The 18,446-nt window shown below is 37.1% G+C and overlaps 1 protein-coding gene across 3 annotated transcripts in view; it reads left to right on the top strand.

Annotated features, from left to right (window-relative positions):
* Rab14 (RAS oncogene family member Rab14) overlaps nt 1-18,446 on the top strand; it is a 66,104-nt gene that overhangs the window by 30,733 nt on the left and 16,925 nt on the right. For 2 of the 3 annotated variants that reach the window (XM_083138744.1, XM_083138741.1), the window contains exons 2-5: nt 14,397-14,510; nt 15,301-15,427; nt 16,500-16,617; nt 18,071-18,189. In XM_083138744.1, the coding sequence (XP_082994870.1) occupies nt 14,397-14,510; nt 15,301-15,427; nt 16,500-16,617; nt 18,071-18,189 (478 nt within the window). Of the gene's footprint in view, nt 1-2,408; nt 2,563-14,396; nt 14,511-15,300; nt 15,428-16,499; nt 16,618-18,070; nt 18,190-18,446 lie in introns of those variants that run through there. The other variant, XM_083138748.1, reaches the window with a different exon arrangement.

Genomic DNA, 18,446 nt, shown 5'->3' with positions numbered 1-18,446 from the left:
GGCGCATGAGTTGCATAGAATATGTGAAAAGATAAGAGCTCTTTATCCCAATGTCGATAAACTGGTTTCAAATGGGAAGAAAGTTTTTATCAAGTCGCCTAGAAGAATAGACATTTTTAAACAAAAATGTCCTGAGGTCCCCCTTCCCCCTACACATGTAGTTACGCGATGCAGATGTTATGCCAAGAACTTTGAAAAAAATTGTATCTGTTGTAAATGATCTCGACAAAGAAGAATTCTGCAAGAACTGTTGATGGAGCCCTCCTTAAAAGTCGAATTGGCATACATCTCAACAAATCTGTCCATTCTCGCTAATTCCATATGAAACCTTGAATCGTCCGCGAACACTTTGGCAGCTTCCATTGGTGAAGTCCGTATAGTAGAAACGAAACTGAAAGAACTCACTGGATCTAAATGTCTAAATGTACAGAATTTTTGGGGAAAAACCAAGGTTTTCAAACATTGTGCCAAATTGCATGTGTTTTGGAAGGAGGTGAAGTAGAGGAAGAGGAAGCTTTGGAAAACTTCAGCGTTAGTGACATTTCGTGCTTCAAATATGCAAGAATTGTTTCTTGTGACGTGGAGCGATCTTTCTCACAATATAAGATGCTTTTTAGAGATAATCGTCACAGATTTACAATGGAGAATTTGGAAAAAAACTATGTTGATCCACTGCAACTCTTCCAAAAAATAGCTCGCTAAGAGGTAATCATTTAGAAACTAATTTCAGGTGTTTAAAATGCATGTTATAGTTTGTTTTTGTTACCAAATGTTTTTAATGTTTTTATTTTTGTCACATATTTTCCTGTTTTTATCACATATTTTCAACATTTATGACACATAAAAAATAAATATTTCTGAGTTTTTTAGCACCTAAAGTTCCGTTCCCTAACAATGACAGTGGCCTAATAAGGGAGATTTCACACCGTGTCGCCTGAAGATTAGGTTTGTGCGGCCTTTTGTGTCGCTACGGTGTGAAACGTTGCTGTTGATTGGCCCATTGCAATTGACATGTATTGCGTGTCCCTTCAGTCTGAAACCTTCCTAAGTCTTGAAAATCCAAGTCACAAGGATGGAAATTAGGGCCTTGTTAAGGTTAGGCGTAAAGGGAACGGAAGGGTTTTCACTGTGCATTAATTGTTTCGTTATCCACCTGTATTCGAGTAGACTTCCTTCGTTTCATGCCGATATATGACAAGACATCGGAAGCTGTGACAGGCATTTTTGAACACTTGTGAGTGCTAAGGCCTGAATCTGAACAATTTGGTGGGTTTTGGCTTTTATACGAGCTGCAAACATGGGAAGACAAGACAAGTTAGTGGTGTTGAGGCTCGAATCAGAGAGAAATACTCGAGAACTGTCTGCGTCCAGTTCAAAACCCACAGTTTGAATCTCGCGTTGTCGAGTGGATTGTGCATCCCGTGCATGTGTAACAGCTTCGTAAAAACACTCAAAGACACCATAGATGTTTTTATGCCAGATGAGAAGAAATGGACAAACACACATACTGAGATGGTTCCGGCACACAATGTTAATGCATGGAAACAGAGGAGTCGAGTGGTAAAAAATGTTCCGATTTCACGTTCTGATTAAAATGACAGCCTTACAGTGGCGAAGATTTAAGGGATAGTTGCTCCCTATTTTTTATTTTCTTGCCTCAACATTACGGCCTCTTGTCTACCAAAAGAAAGTAAACTTTCCTTGCAACGTCCTCCGCACCCTCCCCCCCCCCCCCCCCCGTCTTGGAACCCAATTGCCACCACTGGTCTTGAACATACAATTGTGAGGTTCTTACTATACTCCTTAAAAAAATGGTGTTGAGCCCCCCCGAAAGGAATTCCTGGATACGTGCCTGGATCTTTTCCTACAGCAATTTCATGCAATTTGCACTAACGTGTTGAGAGAGGTGCCTGATGAATAACCGGACTGAAAATCCGATCCACAAAAATCAATTACAATTCTCATTGCAGAAATTTTATTTACACTTAAAAACTATACGTGTACAGTCACGGACACTGCCGACTTGTAACGATTCCATTGAAAGTTGATGTATTCATTACAAGCCAGCAGTGTCCGTGACTGTACAATCAATTTGAATGCAGTTATCTGCAAAAGCAATGATACGAAAGTTTATCACCGGCGATGATTATCTTGATAATTATCTACTCATCTGAATGATGACGACACACTACTTCCTTCATGGAATGGAATGTATCACAATCAGCTGTGAGAAAGTGTAGTCGATAAACAAGAAAGTATTGTTAAATAAAATTCTATATTTTCTAATAATATCTCAAATTGAAATATATTGCGGAATTAATTATAACTATAACTGACACTTTTTATTTTTCATTCAGTGCATATTATTAACATCCTGTATTGTATGATAGTTTGCTCATGTCAGGTAATGACAACCTTCCGCGATCTGCCATATTTTGTCGTGTAAAGTTGGCCCGTGTAATATTTTTCAATTTTTCACGTGATTGTTGTTGAAGTTTATTGTTTACATCTTGTTAAAGTAAATTGTGTACACTAAGAAATTAAAAATTGCTGTTACATAAGGTACGTAATGAGTTCTGTGGTGATATTTGTACTATTTCCTCAAGTGAGATAAATTCTGTGGCTAAATCGTCTGTTTCGTGCTGAAATTCAATTTGTGTTTTTTATTAAACGTAAGTTAATTAAGTGATTTCACAACGAAAGATCATATTCATAGTAAATTGCCTGAACCGAGTTTGTTTGGGAATGGTAACGAAAGTAATTGGAAGGAACTCGGCATGTAATACATTATGGTTTTTGTTACGTTAAACTGTGAATGTTCATAAGGTGTGCATCTTGTGACTGAGTATTTGTCAAATGTGTGGCACTAATGATTACAAACCTAACATCATTATTTAGTACACTTTTAACTACACGCTGGTTTGAATTACTAGGCGTACGCAATATGATTAAGAAGCCAAGCAATTGAGAATTGTCCTTGAAGTCTATGTAATGTAAATCTGAAAATGTAATCGTGGCAAGTCAAGTGTCAAAATGTCTTCAAAATATTTCGTGTGTTGTTAACGTGAAAATAACTACAGAATACTGTCGTACATGTACATACTCATGAGAAATACAATTATTCTGACTCCATCAAACCTAACTAGCCTAGACAAATGTTCAAAGAAAGTAAACAGTTACACTTGCACAAAACAACTAACAAATAATGGTTAAAGTGCATCATTTTTTAAAGTTACTTGCTGCAAGATCGAGATACTCTTTGTTATTGTATTAAAAAGGTAATTTTCAAACACACATACTGGATATGGGAATTCGTACAGAACCCTGTTTTCTATAATCTTCACATTTTCAGGAGGTAGAATTTTGTCTATTTGTTCATAGCTTACATACTTTTCATCATGTTCACCAATCTTAAATATTTTACCATCACTTACATACAATTTTAGAAATACCACGCGAACTTCATCATCACAGCCAGTCTGACAGATACCTGCATACTTATACGAAACATTACTTTTAGTGCCAACCTTGAAATCAACCAGAACATACGTTCCTGGCTTAATATTTTGTGGTGTGAGATCAAATTCTGATATACGTTTTGCAACTGATGGCCCAGGAACGTCAGAAGAACACTTTTGTATGGTAGATAATGTGCTACTATCATCATCATTGTAGACATCACTATACCTCATACGCTTTTGAGCTAATGTTTTTATGGTTGGTTGCCGAGTTCATCTCGAAGAAACCTGTATGCTTTCGTGGTTAGGTTAGGCAGGTCAGGTTTGGTTCTCTTAGCATTAACATAAAGTCCCGAAATGCATTCTACCAAAGTTCCGATTTACTTCTACATTAATTCCCACTAGTCTACGTTACTTGTCAACGGAAAATACATTGTCCATGGGAAGTGTGCATGCTTGCGTAAGGTAATTTTTAAGTTGTAAAAGGTAAAGGTAAAGTGCTCCCCTGTGTATAGCACTATGCCATGAAGGCGTATAGGGGGTGTGGGGGTAACGCCCCACACTTTCTTGATCCGGTCGTGAGTGGGGGTGATGTGATCAGCATCACGCCCCTGACCGCCTTTACCCCCCAGGGTTTCCCCCAGGTACCCATGTTATTCGACGCTGGGTGGGCGCCGGGGCCGCTTCCATCGTTAGAAAAGTTCCCGGATTTGAACCGGCCGGGGATCGAACCCGGGACCTTAAGCATGGTAGTCAGACGCGTTACCGACTGAGCCACCGCGGCCATTTTAATTTTTAAGTTGTTTTTTTTTTTCAAAATCCAAACAGTGCTCATTACTTTAAGGATGGTTCAAATTTTGTGTGGCAATGATTACCAAAATTCTACGATAATTAGTCTTCCTGCAAGGAGATTTGGGGGAAAAAAATTTCATGAAACAGTCTAAACCGTTACCGTGACAAGGAAACAGCATTTGTAACTGGCAGTGTGAGAGGTTTGTGGTAGTGCTACATAATGGAAGCATAATGTGCAGTATATCAATTCATAACATCTCAAGAACAACTCTACAAATATTTTCTGCATTACCTAATTTCCCAGGTACAACTAGCTCAAAAGGTCTTCTATATTGAGAATAGTATCACAAAACATTCATCTCATTACCTAGTGATTCTGTTTCAGATGCCTTTACGAGTGTATGGTAATGTCAAATATGACACCTCTTTCTAAAATGCAATATTTCACATAAATAGTTTACAGAACAACATATTTATCCAACATATTCAATTTGCATATGTAGGCAAATATGCTATAACAAGAAAATGCAAGAAATTCGAAGTGTTTCTATAAAAATCGTACACTTTTATTTCCAGAGCTAAGCTGTCATTAGCGATGCTTTTGTTGACTTGTGCCAACATGAATACTTGGACACTTCTCAGCAATTTAAATTATACTACATACATGACATTTCCTATACCAATATAGAAGAGTTTTGTTGACCCAAGTTCCAATTGTTTAATTCAGAATTAATCATGGTACATAAGCATTTTTTCATGGTTTGATTTCCATTTATGTCTGTTAACACATACTTCAAAGTTTTAGTGATTACTTACTGGGCCTTGCCTGAAGAATAGTTTTTCCCTTCCATACACTCCTATATAATTTTGATTGCAAGCATCCGTTTGTTTACTCTTGTCTTGGATATGAGTTGGTTGCTGTCATCTACTTCACGTGCGTGGGATGCGAAGAAGTATTACATTTCTAAATGCTTTTGTTGTCAGGTTTAGTGCTCTTAGCATTAATAAAACATCCTTAAATGCTTCCAACATCTGGTCCCAAGCACGGAAATCTCTTCGAGCCTCTCATGAAAATTCACTAATAGTGGCTGCTCAGTGCGAAGCACGAATGCTTGCATAAGCTACTGGCCAAATCATAATTTCTCCAGTAAATACTACTTATGTCCGTTTGCACCAACGCCAATTTACTCGCGAGTAAGTGTGAACTCCCAGTTAACCCACAAATTGGCTGAATATCTGTTGCACCAACAGAAACGCCAGGTAAGCTGGGAATAAAGGAACGGTCAACTTTACCCTCTGAGATCTGTGATTAAATGCGGAGTTAACACAGTACAGCAGAGTAATGGCTGCTATCTGCAATCGGTAATGTATCACTTCAGAAATTGAAACCTAAATAAATGTAAAATTGAAAGTAACAGACTCAAACTATGTACATTAAAAGCGAGAATTATAGTCCGTTTGCAGAGTTTGTAAAACTGCACATTCTGCAGAGTTTATAAAATTGCAGGTGAAATACAAACAGCAGAGCTATAAAACTACTACAAACATCACTGTAAAACTACTTACTATGATTGCAAGCTGCAATAATACATCAAAATTTATTCACACAAATGTTTTTCTCCATCTTTATCACATGCTTGTAATTTTCTCGTGTCAGTCACCTGTCACTGTTTACAGAGAGATATCAATGTTCCGTTACCTCCATCCTTTCTCTTTTTCTGTCATTCAACCACACCTTCTCGAAACACGTAACCAATCCCATGCTTCCATCTGTATGACGTTTAGTCACTTGCTTCGAGGCTATCTACTATCCTGCAGTAAAGCCAGGGTTTCATGACTCGCATGGCCTGCCATGCCTTTCAGATTAGTGCAATGGAGAAATATCCTAACTCAAAAGGTTACCCTGACCCATGGATTTTCAAACTCACAAGTCTGTGGAACCTAACATTGGTTCCAACTGACATTAGTGAAGCTTTTAAATGTGCTAATTAGTCTGTCGAAGCTTCAAACCTGCTTCCACAATTCTTTCCACTTTTCTAGAATACTTCCTAATACTCCTATAAAATTTGCAAGAAATCATTAAACATTCAGAACCATTACTGTTTCTGTATTAAATATTTTTTTATTCATTTACGTAGTTATTGAAATTGAAATAGGAAGTGAAATAACATCAAATTTGGGAATCACGAAGGTGCCTGTACTCTCCTAAACGGTAGAGTTTATGACAGGAAATTGGTTGGAGGTTGGAATCACAAAAAATAAATTCAACTGTTACAGCTGATTTCCTTTTTCTGTAGTACGTATTCTGATTACAAATGGAGCTGTATTGCTTATGCTTTTCTTGGGAGCATGTTTGCACCCAGGGGCAGATACAGGGGGGGGGGGGGGTGGGGGGGGGGTGCAAAGGCACCCCTTTTCAAAACCTACACTGAGAACACTCTCTCTTAGAATGTCATGTGATGTAATTTGTCAAATGTTAGGTATTGATGTAGGAATGATGTTATCGTATACAACAGTCAAGCATTGATCCTAATGAAAGAAAAGCTGAATATACTTTCCTTCACTGGCGGCAGTCTCTATAAAGATCAACGGCCGTTGTTTATCTTTCATCAGCATTGTTATTAAGAATTGTTTCTTCAAGTTTCTGGTTTTGTGATGAGTCATTCCAAGGCAAAATATTCCGGACGTAAACTAGCCCCCCATTCGGATGTCCGGGAGGGGGATGTCTGGGAAGGACACGTTATGACAAAGGATACTGATGGGGAAAAGAGTAGCAAACAGAAGGTAAGATTAAGGATTGGAACGTGGAATGTCAGAACCCTGTTACAGTCGGGAAAGCTAGAAAACTTAAAGGCAGAAATGAGAAGAAACAAAGTAGATGTTATGGGAATATCAGAAGTGAGGTGGGAACAAAATGGTGAAATAGTGAGTGATGAGTTCAAGATGTTTTATTCTGGAGGTGATCAACAAGGAAACCGTGGTGTGGGAATAGTGCTAGGACCACGTGTGAAACATAAAGTTATAGCAGTGCGTTATGTGGATGACAGGATTATAATGGTGAAACTTCAAGGAAAGAAGAAAGACTTAGTGTTAATTCAAGTGTATATGCCACATAGTGGGTTGTCAGAAGAAGAAGTGGAGGAAAATTATGAGAAGATAGAGGAATTGATGGAAAAAGAGAGAAAGGGTTCGTGCATGATCGTAATGGGTGATTGGAATGCTGTAGTAGGAGAAAGGCAGGATGGAAGTACAGTTGGAAGATATGGATTAGGTGAGAGAAATGAGAGAGGGGAAAGCCTGGTAAATTTCTGTAAAAGAAACTCCCTAATTGTTGGAAACACACTGTTCCAGCAACATAAGAGAAGGAGGTACACCTGGATATGTCCAAGAGATTGTAAAAGATACCAGATAGATTACATACTGGTACAAGAAAGATTTCGAAATTGTTTGAAAAATGCGAAGACATTGCCAGGAGCTGACATTAATTCAGACCACACCTTGCTGATAGGAGAAATCAATCTTACATTGAAGAAGATAACCCAAAACCAGGTGAGCAAGAAACCCCACTTAGAGAAGCTAAGGGAAGAAGACGAAAGACAAAAATTTGCAGAACATTTCCAAGGAAACTATAATAAGTTTAAAGCTAGTTGTAACAATAAGGATGAGATGTGGGATGGAATAAAAAGCTGCTTACAGAAGGTAGTGGATGAAACAATAGGCTACAGGGAAAGGAAAAGTGCAAAGAAACCATGGATTACTGAAAGTATGCTGGAAAAAATGGAGGAACGGAGAAAATGGAAGAATGTAAATACAGAAGAGGGAAGACATAATTACAAGATACTGAATAACCAGCTAAGAAGAGAAACTGACAGGGCAAAAGAACAATGGATGAAACAAAAATGTGAAGAAATTGAAGAACTGGAAAAAAGAGGAAGGTATGACTTGATGTATCGTGAAGTAAACTGCTTGGGCTTCCAAAAGAAGAAATGGAAAACAATGTGGATGATAGAAGACGAGGAAGGATGTGAAATCACAGACAAAAAAGGAATATCGAATGTGTGGGGAAAGTACGTTGAAGAGCTCTACCAGAAAGAGAATCGCCCAGACAGTCTGAATGAAGAATTTGAGCAAGCACTCAAAGAAATGAGGAATGGGAAAGCAACGGGCACTGATGAAATTCCTGTTGAACTTATCAAATGCCTGGGAGATGGAAAAAGAGAAATACTACACTTATGCAATGAAATCTATGAGAAAGGGGATTGGCCACAAGATTTCACGGAGACTGTTTTGGTACCTCTGCAGAAGAAAAGCAATGCCAGAAAATGTTCTGAGTACAGGACAATCAGCTTGATATCTCACTCAGCAAAAATTCTTCTAAGAATTCTGAACAGACGCCTATACTCGAAGGTCAATGGCGAGTTAGAGGAAGAACAGTTTGGTTTCAGGAAAGGAAGAGGTACAAGGGATGCAATTGGTTTACTGAGGACCATTGGGGAAAGGTATTTAGAGAAAGGAAAGGAGGTGTTTGTAGTATTTGTAGACCTGGAGAAAGCCTTTGATAGAGTGAATTGGGTTAAACTTTTAGAAATTCTGAAGAAAATTGGTGTAGATTGGAAAGAGAGAAGACTTCTAAGCAACTTATACATGAATCAACGAGTTAAAGTGAGAACAGGAGACGAAATGACAGAAGGCTGTGAAATTGGAAGAGGAGTACGACAAGGATGCTGCCTATCGCCTACTTTGTTTAATATTTATTTAGAAGATATAGTGAAAACTTGTTTCCAGGGCACAGGAGGTGTCAAATTAGGAGGAAGAAGAATAAACTGCATAAGATTTGCTGATGACATGGCATTATTCGCTGAGGATGAAATAACCATAAATAGTATGTTAGAAGAGTTAAACAGCAGCTGTGAGCAGTATGGGATGAAGATTAATGTAAAGAAGACAAAGGCAATGGTTATAGGACGGAAACCAAGGAATATTAATGTGAAAGCAAACAGTGAAAGAATCGAGCAAGTGGATAGCTTCAAGTACCTCGGATGCACTATAAGCAGTGACATGAGCTGCAACCAAGAAGTGAAAATGAGAATCGCAATAGCAAAAGAAGCTTTCAATAGAAGAAAAAATGTTTTTTGTGGACCCATGGACATAGGTCTAAGGAAGAGATTAGTGAAATGTTTTGTGTGGAGTGTAGCACTATATGGTGCAGAAACCTGGACGTTGAGAAGAAATGAAGAGAAACGACTCGAAGCTTTTGAAATGTGGACATGGCGAAAAATGGAGCGTGTAAAATGGACGGACAAGGTAAGAAACGAAGCCGTACTGAAAAGAGTTGGTGAAAAAAGATCTATACTGGAGACCATCAAGAAGAGGAAAAGAAACTGGTTAGGACACTGTCTAAGAAGAAACTGCCTGCTAAGAGATGCCTTGGAGGGAATGGTTGAAGGAAGAAAAGTCCGTGGAAGAAAGAGATATCAGCTTATGGATGATATTAAATTAACTGGGTCGTATGCTATTACGAAGCGTAAGGCAGAGAACAGGGAAAGCTGGAGATTGCAGTGAAAAACCTGCCAATTAGGCAGAAAACAATGAATGAATGAATGTTCTTTCTCTTCTTCCCCAAGTCGCAATGGAACATAACTTTCAGTTGCTCTCAAGATATCATCCAGTCGTGCTCGGGTAGTTATTTAACACAAGTTGTATTGTGATCGGTAGTTTTCTTGTTAATTCTACGTAACATATCTAGTAAAAGTACCATTTTGTTATGAAGAGGCCCAAAGTTCTTGACGTTGTTTGTTGTTGAGGATAGTGTCCCAGAAAACGAAGTTGCTGTGCACTTCGCTTTTTGTCCTGACACCGCAGCATCTAATGAACACATACGATAATAGCGGTAACAAACCAATGCAATATTTTCAGATAATTGAAGCAGTCCAAAGAAGTGACTTGATAATAACTACATGAAAGTCACTACATGATTTTGTATTTATTGTGTTATTTTATAATTATTTTTTTTTTTTGGTATTTCACTCCACAGTTCAATAAGACTGCACTGTGTGTCTGACTGTTTACATTCTATGATCATTTTCGTGTGATGTAAGACACAATATATGTCATCATCAGGGTTGCTACGTGTCTGGAAAACAGGGAAATGTCAAGGAATTTTGCAGATCCTCTGGAAATTACATGCATTTTAGAGTCTGCAAGAGAAAAAGTTGCAAAATGAACAAGCAGTTCACTTCCACTTCTGGATTTGGTTCTTGTGATTCCACTCCCAAAAAATATTCAGTTTAGAAACTTGTTTCTCTCGTTCTTATGATTCTTAACCTTGTGCAAAATTATGGTTCCTTCGAATTTCTGTAATAAATTTTCACTTTTATCATAATAGATGTTAGAAAGAATATCAAAGTAAAACTTACAGTATAAATATCTGTTTGTTAACTAAAGTACATTAACAATATGATCATAATTATCAGAAAGGTTGGAGAAGATGAGGTTATCGTCTATTTTATGTATCTTAGTCTTGTTGGCATTTCCTATAGAATTCCTATATGCAACAAAAATTTCTCCAGATGCTGTGTACTTATAAATGTAAGCAAAAAAGCAGCATTTTCTATGAAACTATAAATCCGCCAGGAAATGAAAAATTGTGTATGGTTTATGATTGGATTGGATTGATTTGGTATTTTAAGTCCACTTTATGCACAGTAAGGCTAATTGGGAATGGACCTACAGTTTAAAATGGGATCCGAACCACTATGTGCCTCCACCGGGAATCGAACCCGGGACCCCTTGATTACAAGGCGACGACGCTACCACTGCGCCATCGGGAGGCCTGTGTATGTATGGTTTATAAACTTTTTCTGTTTTTATATTGTGGAGATCTGTTTTGGTGAAATAATGTACCTCTGTTACCTTAGCCTGAAGGTAGATGCACGTGATTGTAGCACCCAATTATTGTAATTTTACAATTCTCTTCAAATTTTCACGTTCTTGTGTGTGTGTGTGTGGAATGAAATTTGCTAAAAACAAGTTGTGAAAGTGAATGTTCATAATAATTAACGGATTATATATTTAATTGAAAAACACAAGGTTCAAAAGCAAAAATCATGATGATAAACATGTCTGGAGAAATTTCATTTTGGACTGGAAAACCTTAAATTTCATAATCAAAAATCGTAGCAACCCTGCATCATGCATGTCCAGGAAGGGGGACCACAACCTCTCCTGGAAAATGGATGTCAATGCAAAATTATATTTTTCACATATAATTTAATTTGTGATAGTAGTTTATGTCAATTATTACAAGAGCATTGCAGGAACATGATAACTTCAAACTGAATGAGTGGTTTTTCTTTTGTTTTTTTTACGGGGCAACACTATTATCACTCCCTCCTGGAAAAATATATTGCTTTCCTCTCTCTGGGAAAAAATCCTCCGAACGTCCATGCCTGTCATTGGCCTCCCTTGAACACACTGTTTGTTTCAAATTTCAAAACATGTCATCGTTGTGTTACAATCAACAAAAATTAAAGCAAGTCACTAGTATTCTTCAGTTTCATTGCCGATCTTCATGGCAGAGTGGTTATCACAACATGCTACAATGCCAGGAGTCCCGGGTTTGATTTCCAGCCAGAGCATGGGTATTGTCTGCAAATGTTCCTTCATCAATTTCAACATATCATCTCTTATCCTCATTGTCATGATTAGCCAGAAGTGGAAGAAAAGTGGATTTTTTGATTATGAAATTCCCTCACATTTCCAGGTCCACTTTTCCAAAAATGAAATTTCAATACTATTATTTAAATATTTCGAAGCACGAGGCCTGGTGTGGTGATGCACTGTTCACACCCTTAATGGCAACCATGTTGCAAGGTTTATTTTGTGTAACTTCAGCTTAATATTGTTGAATAATTTATTTTGTTATTCTATTATTCATCATTGAAATAGACTTAGTAATGTGTGACACAGTGTACTGATATTTAGGGCATTCAAAGTATTAGTCTTCCAGTCCATGATATAGCTGTGTGTATATAACATATGCATATCATACCCTTCCAACCTGTACATCAGTAATAGTAGCTATTTGTGTAAGAACAAAAGTACGAGGGTCACTATTTATATTTTGAGCCTTGGCAACACTGATTGAAGTTAGGCGCGATTTGACGTTTGCACGGAATCGTCTGGCATTATTGACCATAACGTACTTCAAATGTTTTGTCAATAGCTTCATTTGTGTTGTTTATGTTGCCTTGGAGATTGCGGGACAACAATAAAATGGAATTAACTCATGAACATTTTCGTGCGATGATTTTTTATAATTTTCGACGTAGATTATCAAGACAAGAGTGCATCGATCAACTTACTTCCACATTTGGAGATGAAGCCCCATCCTTTGCCACTGTGAAACGCTGGTATAACGAATTTAATCGTGGCCGCCATTCGCTCACCGACGAGATTCGCGAAGGTCATCCAAAATCAGTTGTTGTTCAAGAAAACATTGATGCTGTGCAAAACCTAATACTGCAAGATCGTCATGTGACATACTGTGAGATTGAGGCAACCATAGGCATTAGTTCCACCAGCATATATAAAATATTACATGATCATTTAGCTGTGAGAAAGGTATGTTCTCATTGGATCCCACACAATTTGACAAAAACTCAAAAAGACGCTCACGTCAATTGGTGCAAACAAATGCTCAATAAATACAATCGTGGTGCTTCAAAAGACGTATATAAGATTGTAACAGTTGACGAATCATGGATATATGAATATGAGCCGGAACGTAAACAGCAGTCGACTGTATGGGTGTTTCAAGATGAACCCAATCCAACAAAAGCTGTTCGCACTCGAAGCACATCGAAACAAATGGTTGCCTGTTTTTTCTGGAAAACTGGTCATGTGGCAACTGTGCCTTTAAAGGAATGTAGAACGGTCAACTCTGAATGGTACACAACAATTTGTTTGCCAGAGGTCTTCGGTCAAATACGGAAAACAAACAAACGCCATCGGATCATTCTTCATCAAGACAATGCCAGCTGTCACACATCTCGTCTAACAACCGACTTTATGAACAGTCAAAAAAATCGAATTGATGGGTCATCTGCCGTACAGTCCTGATTTGGCACCCAATGACTTCTTCTTGTTCCCGAATGTCGAGAATAAATTGCGTGGACAACGATTTTCGTCGGCGGAAGACGCCGTTGATGCGTTCAAAAACCATATTATGGAGGTGTCTCAAGAAGATTGGAAAAACTGCTTTGACAAATGGTTCGAACGAATGCAAAAGTGTATTGACCATAAAGGAGAATACTTCGAAAAACAATAAAGCAGTTTTCAATGCCAAATTCCTGTTTTTTCATTGTTAGGCTCAAAATATAAATAGTGACCCTCGTATTGTCCAGTATTATAGAGCGACCACAAGGAAAGGAACCTTCGACGAAAGGTCTCCGCACACCTTTCCCTTCCTCTGTTCAGCTCGGGCCATAAGAAAGCATGCTCCACTCTGTCCCTCCCCTCCTTGTGGGAGTATGGTGCAAAGGAGTTGCAAGTCTGCACAGGTTGTTTTTTTTTGCTTGTTATTCCACTATACCTTACACTGTTCATTTGTAAAACAATATGTAATTATTTGTAGATAGTTATTATTTAAGTGCTGATTTGCTAATCTTCAAAATATGCAACACAGGCATATTTATGCATTTATTTGCTTTGTGTACACACAGTATGACAGTAGAGTAGTTTAATCATTTTGATATATTGTTGTTCATATTTTCAGAAATAGTAAATTATTAAAGCTTGGCTCACACCACAAGCTAACATTAATATTATAAAAGGCACTGGCATTATCACTTGACGTATCGTAAGGTTGCACAGGCCACATTTCCACATGAACAACAGGTTTTAACCGTCTTCGCATGGATACCTACTTTTATATTTTTAACTATGCAGTCTCAAATGTGTAAATGCTCCTGTCTTATAATTTATACGTGAAGAAGCCAAGTGAACTTAGCGAAATACAGGATGACAATAATGCAATGTGCCAGGATATGCACCTTTTATAATATAGTAACTGATTTTTAAGTAGTAGATTTTTGTACTATAATAAACATTGTTAGAAAGTTAATTTTTCTCTTCTTTATTTTCTAGCTTTAAATATGTCTGCTGGACCGTATAATTATTCATACATTTTTAAATATATCATTATTGGTGATATGGGTGTAGGCAAGTCATGCCTACTGCATCAGTTCACAGAGAAGAAATGTAAGTAAATTTGGTCCTTGTATAACTTCTTATGTATTTTATACACATGCATCATATCATGTCTGGCAGAGTTTTTCGCCAATTTTGTCAAGGACATCATCATGAGTATAGTAAATTGGTATATTTCATAAACTCACATTAGAAACATACAATTAAAGGGGTAAAACTTGAGAGAAGTGCTTATGATTCTGTCTCATTCCCACATGCCTCGGCAGAGGTGGGAGACCATCCAACCAGTTACGGGTTGACATGTGGTCATTACGACGAACCGCCAGTTGTCATAGGTTTTCCATGACTGGGTTACGCTACTCATGAATTTTCCATGTAAAAGATTCACAGAAATTATTGTAATGGAATAGATTAGACTATATAGTATCCTGATTAAGATGCTTTTTGTCATATAGCTCTAAGCATACCCTTTCTAAATATAATTATGATTTATGTAAGATCTGCAAATTCAAAAATTGCTGCTCACCTACGTGTAAAAACGATGATATGTGATAAAAATAAAATATCAGTTTTGAGTAGAGACAAGGATGTTATTACACCTAAAAATATCAGATTTAAAAAGAATGGTTCGTATGGTTCATAATTGACTCAATGTAATTACTGCTTTGAAAACTATTAGCTGAAACATTAATGGAAGTAATGATTTGACATTAGTGCATTAGTAATCTTTATTTCATAATGATTATATATGTAGGTGATTAAAGTTAAACTGCACCATCAAAGCTAGTTCCTGATTTACTTGACTGGTAATGCAATCATTTTATCTTTTCTTTGTTTATAGTTATGGCTGATTGCCCTCACACGATTGGAGTAGAATTCGGAACACGGATTATTGAAGTATCTGGTCAGAAAATCAAACTACAGATCTGGGACACTGCAGGGCAGGAACGCTTTAGAGCCGTCACTAGGTAAAATTTTAGTATTTTCCATTTCACGTTATTCTGTTATAGCTCTTATTAGTATTTACTAAAATCAATTATATTTTACTTACCAAAAACTATGCAAAATATGAGGTTCAACCAAGGGTTCCATTCTCCTGCTTTATCAAGTGAACTTCTGGCTACACCCCCAAATTTCAGTTCTTAAGTCTCTGTGTATGCTTATTCTATACAATCTGCAACATCAAATTGCCTGAGGTTACCTTCAGACGTGGGACAACTAGTATAAACATAATGTTTAGCATGGCGTTGCTGCAAAATGTGTGTGGCATACAAAGGTTGTTTCTAGCAGTGTTTTAGTGGTGGTATTTAGTGTTCGTAGTTGATCTGGGATATTTTCAGGATGGAAGAGCTTTGTATTCCGATTTGAGGGAGATGGTGCTGAACGAATACAAGTTTTATGAGTTGGAATTTGAGGCATGTAAAAACATGTTCAATTTTTTTTCTGTAAATTTACTTTTGTTGGCCTAATTTACTCCATTCTAGATGGGCATTGCCCGCCTTTTGCAATGGACTCATATTGTGAATGAGTGACGTGCTATGATCACATTGCATCTTTTCTGCACATGTGTTGTAACCACCAATTTGAAATTCTAACCGCTAGCTGTCCCTTTATCTTCGTTGCTGAATTTTACTTGTACTTGTGTTGCATTACGTTGTGCTTTTGCTTATACTCTTCAAAATGGCATTGAACAATTTATATGAGCATTGTGAACATTTAAGATATTCTGCTTTGGATTTGGATTCAAAAGTAGTGGCGAATAAATTCCAACCAATATTTTCCAATACCTGCACCACTTGTATGGGTCAATACCAATACATCTCCATTTATATTGGCTTAGCCCTAATGTATTAAAGTTGCTTTTGGATGCCTGTCCTAGGACTTAAATGCATTACATGTCCAAGGAAAATAGGACATCTGGTAACCTTACGTGAAGATATTATTTTTCATAACCACTACAGTAATTGAGGAATTAATTTTTAAATGTAGTTTTGAAAGTAGGGTCATTGTTTTACAGTTTATTTTAAATTATTTTTCTAGGTCCTATTACAGAGGAGCGGCAGGTGCTCTTATGGTGTATGACATTACCAGAAGATCAACGTATAATCACCTGAGTAGCTGGCTCACCGATACCAGAAACTTAACTAATCCAAGTACTGTAAGTAGAAGTATAAGGTTGTTGATATTGATTTAGAATAAAAATAGTGATTTTTAGATGCAGGTTGCTGTTGCTACAATTACATCACCAATTCTTCATATTTTCAAAAATAATTTTATTTGCAACTTCTTCCTCCCCAATGGCACAGTGGTTCGGATCCTACTTTAAACTGTAGGGCCAGTCCCGATCAGCCTTTCTGTGCATAAAGTGGACTTAAAACCCCCAATCAATCAATTTACAACTTCATTTTATATCGTTGTTAAAAACAGCACAATACGAGACACTTTAAAAGTTTGTCCAAGCTTTCAACTCAGAACCTCGAGCATGTCTTCTTCGTCATCTTTTGACCAGCCCTTATGATGACTCCGAGATGGAGTCGAAAGCTTAGATAAACTTTTATAAAGTGTTTCGTATTGTGCTGTTTGTGTTGTTTTTAACTAGAATGTTGCTGCCACATGACATTAGAAGTTTTTTAATTTCATTTTATGTTGCTTTAAAGATCAGAAGTGTGATAAAACTTGTTTGATTCATTGTAGAAATACGTGTTTCTAAAGTTGTGCAACCATTATTTTTAGTGTGTATAACATGAAAATAATATGAGATATTTACACTGGATTTTCTTTATTATGAAGTCTCACCTCTTGGTATATGTGTGTGTGTGTTTTTTAATACTTTACTTTGCTAGAATACTCTACAGAAAAGTGATTTCTCCCTTCTGAAAGACAATTTTAGGAGAAAAAAGATAAATATCTCAAGGAACAAGGCTTTGTAAGGAAAAAAACAATTATGTAAATATATCTTGCAGTTTTCTGTAAGCTTTTGAAACACACACTATTGGCATCTTCATTCTATCTAGAGTGAATAGTAATATCAAATTCTTTTACATGCAGTGTATTACACCTACACATGATTGACTACTGTGCAATGTGCTCCTTTCTAATTGAAAAAGACACCTAAGTGTGAACCTCCCTTCCTTGTAATACACCCCGGACTGTATTTTGCAGACTAATGAGCCTCTGGCATCTGGACTCACATCCAGTATAATCTTCTGTTCGGTATGTGCATGGGGAAGGGATTGTTTCTTCATCCTCATCTACTTGAATAGCAATTAGAAAAAAAAGCATGTTGCACAGTAGTTCATATCCCACTTTAAATTGTAGGTTCATTCCCGATTAGTCTATCTGTAGAAATGAACTTAATGCACAAATGCAGCCACAGATTGATGACAAACCAGCATCACAGTGGAACACCTTACCTGCAAGTTCTTCCCCTGATTGTATGACCTTGAGATGGCTGAAAGCCTGGGTTTAAAGTTTTACCTGTTCTCATGAGGTTGGGTGTCGTTTAAAATTGAATTTTATTACATGTAAGGACATGAGCTTCATAGTTTGTCGGGGAAATTATGTTGTAGTATAGATTGTGAAGCTTATCTATTTTTTTTCTTCTTGTCCAGGTCATATTCCTAATTGGAAATAAGTGTGATCTTGATGCACAGAGAGATGTGACATACGAAGAAGCAAAGCAATTTGCTGAGGAAAATGGATTAATGTTCGTTGAAGCAAGCGCAAAGACGTAAGTAACATATAACAGCACAGAAACACTGCGGTACTATGTTGTGTATTTCATGATTGCCTTGTTGAACAAAAAAACTGGAGATTTGGCTACTATGCTGCTTAAATGCTTGGTAGAAATTTTTTCAACAACTAAATATCTAGTATTACCTATGTGAAGTTTTGAGTTTCCACATTGCACAGTTGGATAGTTATTTCCGATTAATTAATTAATATCTAGTATTGTACGGAGAAGGTTCCACGTTGCTCTTTTTGCTC

This window comes from Lepisma saccharinum, chromosome 1 (assembly GCF_977018435.1).
Source record: "Lepisma saccharinum chromosome 1, izLepSacc3.1, whole genome shotgun sequence".
NCBI classification, from domain to species: domain Eukaryota; kingdom Metazoa; phylum Arthropoda; class Insecta; order Zygentoma; family Lepismatidae; genus Lepisma; species Lepisma saccharinum.
Note: the sequence above shows the minus strand (reverse complement) of the source record. Positions and strands in the feature narration are given on the sequence as shown.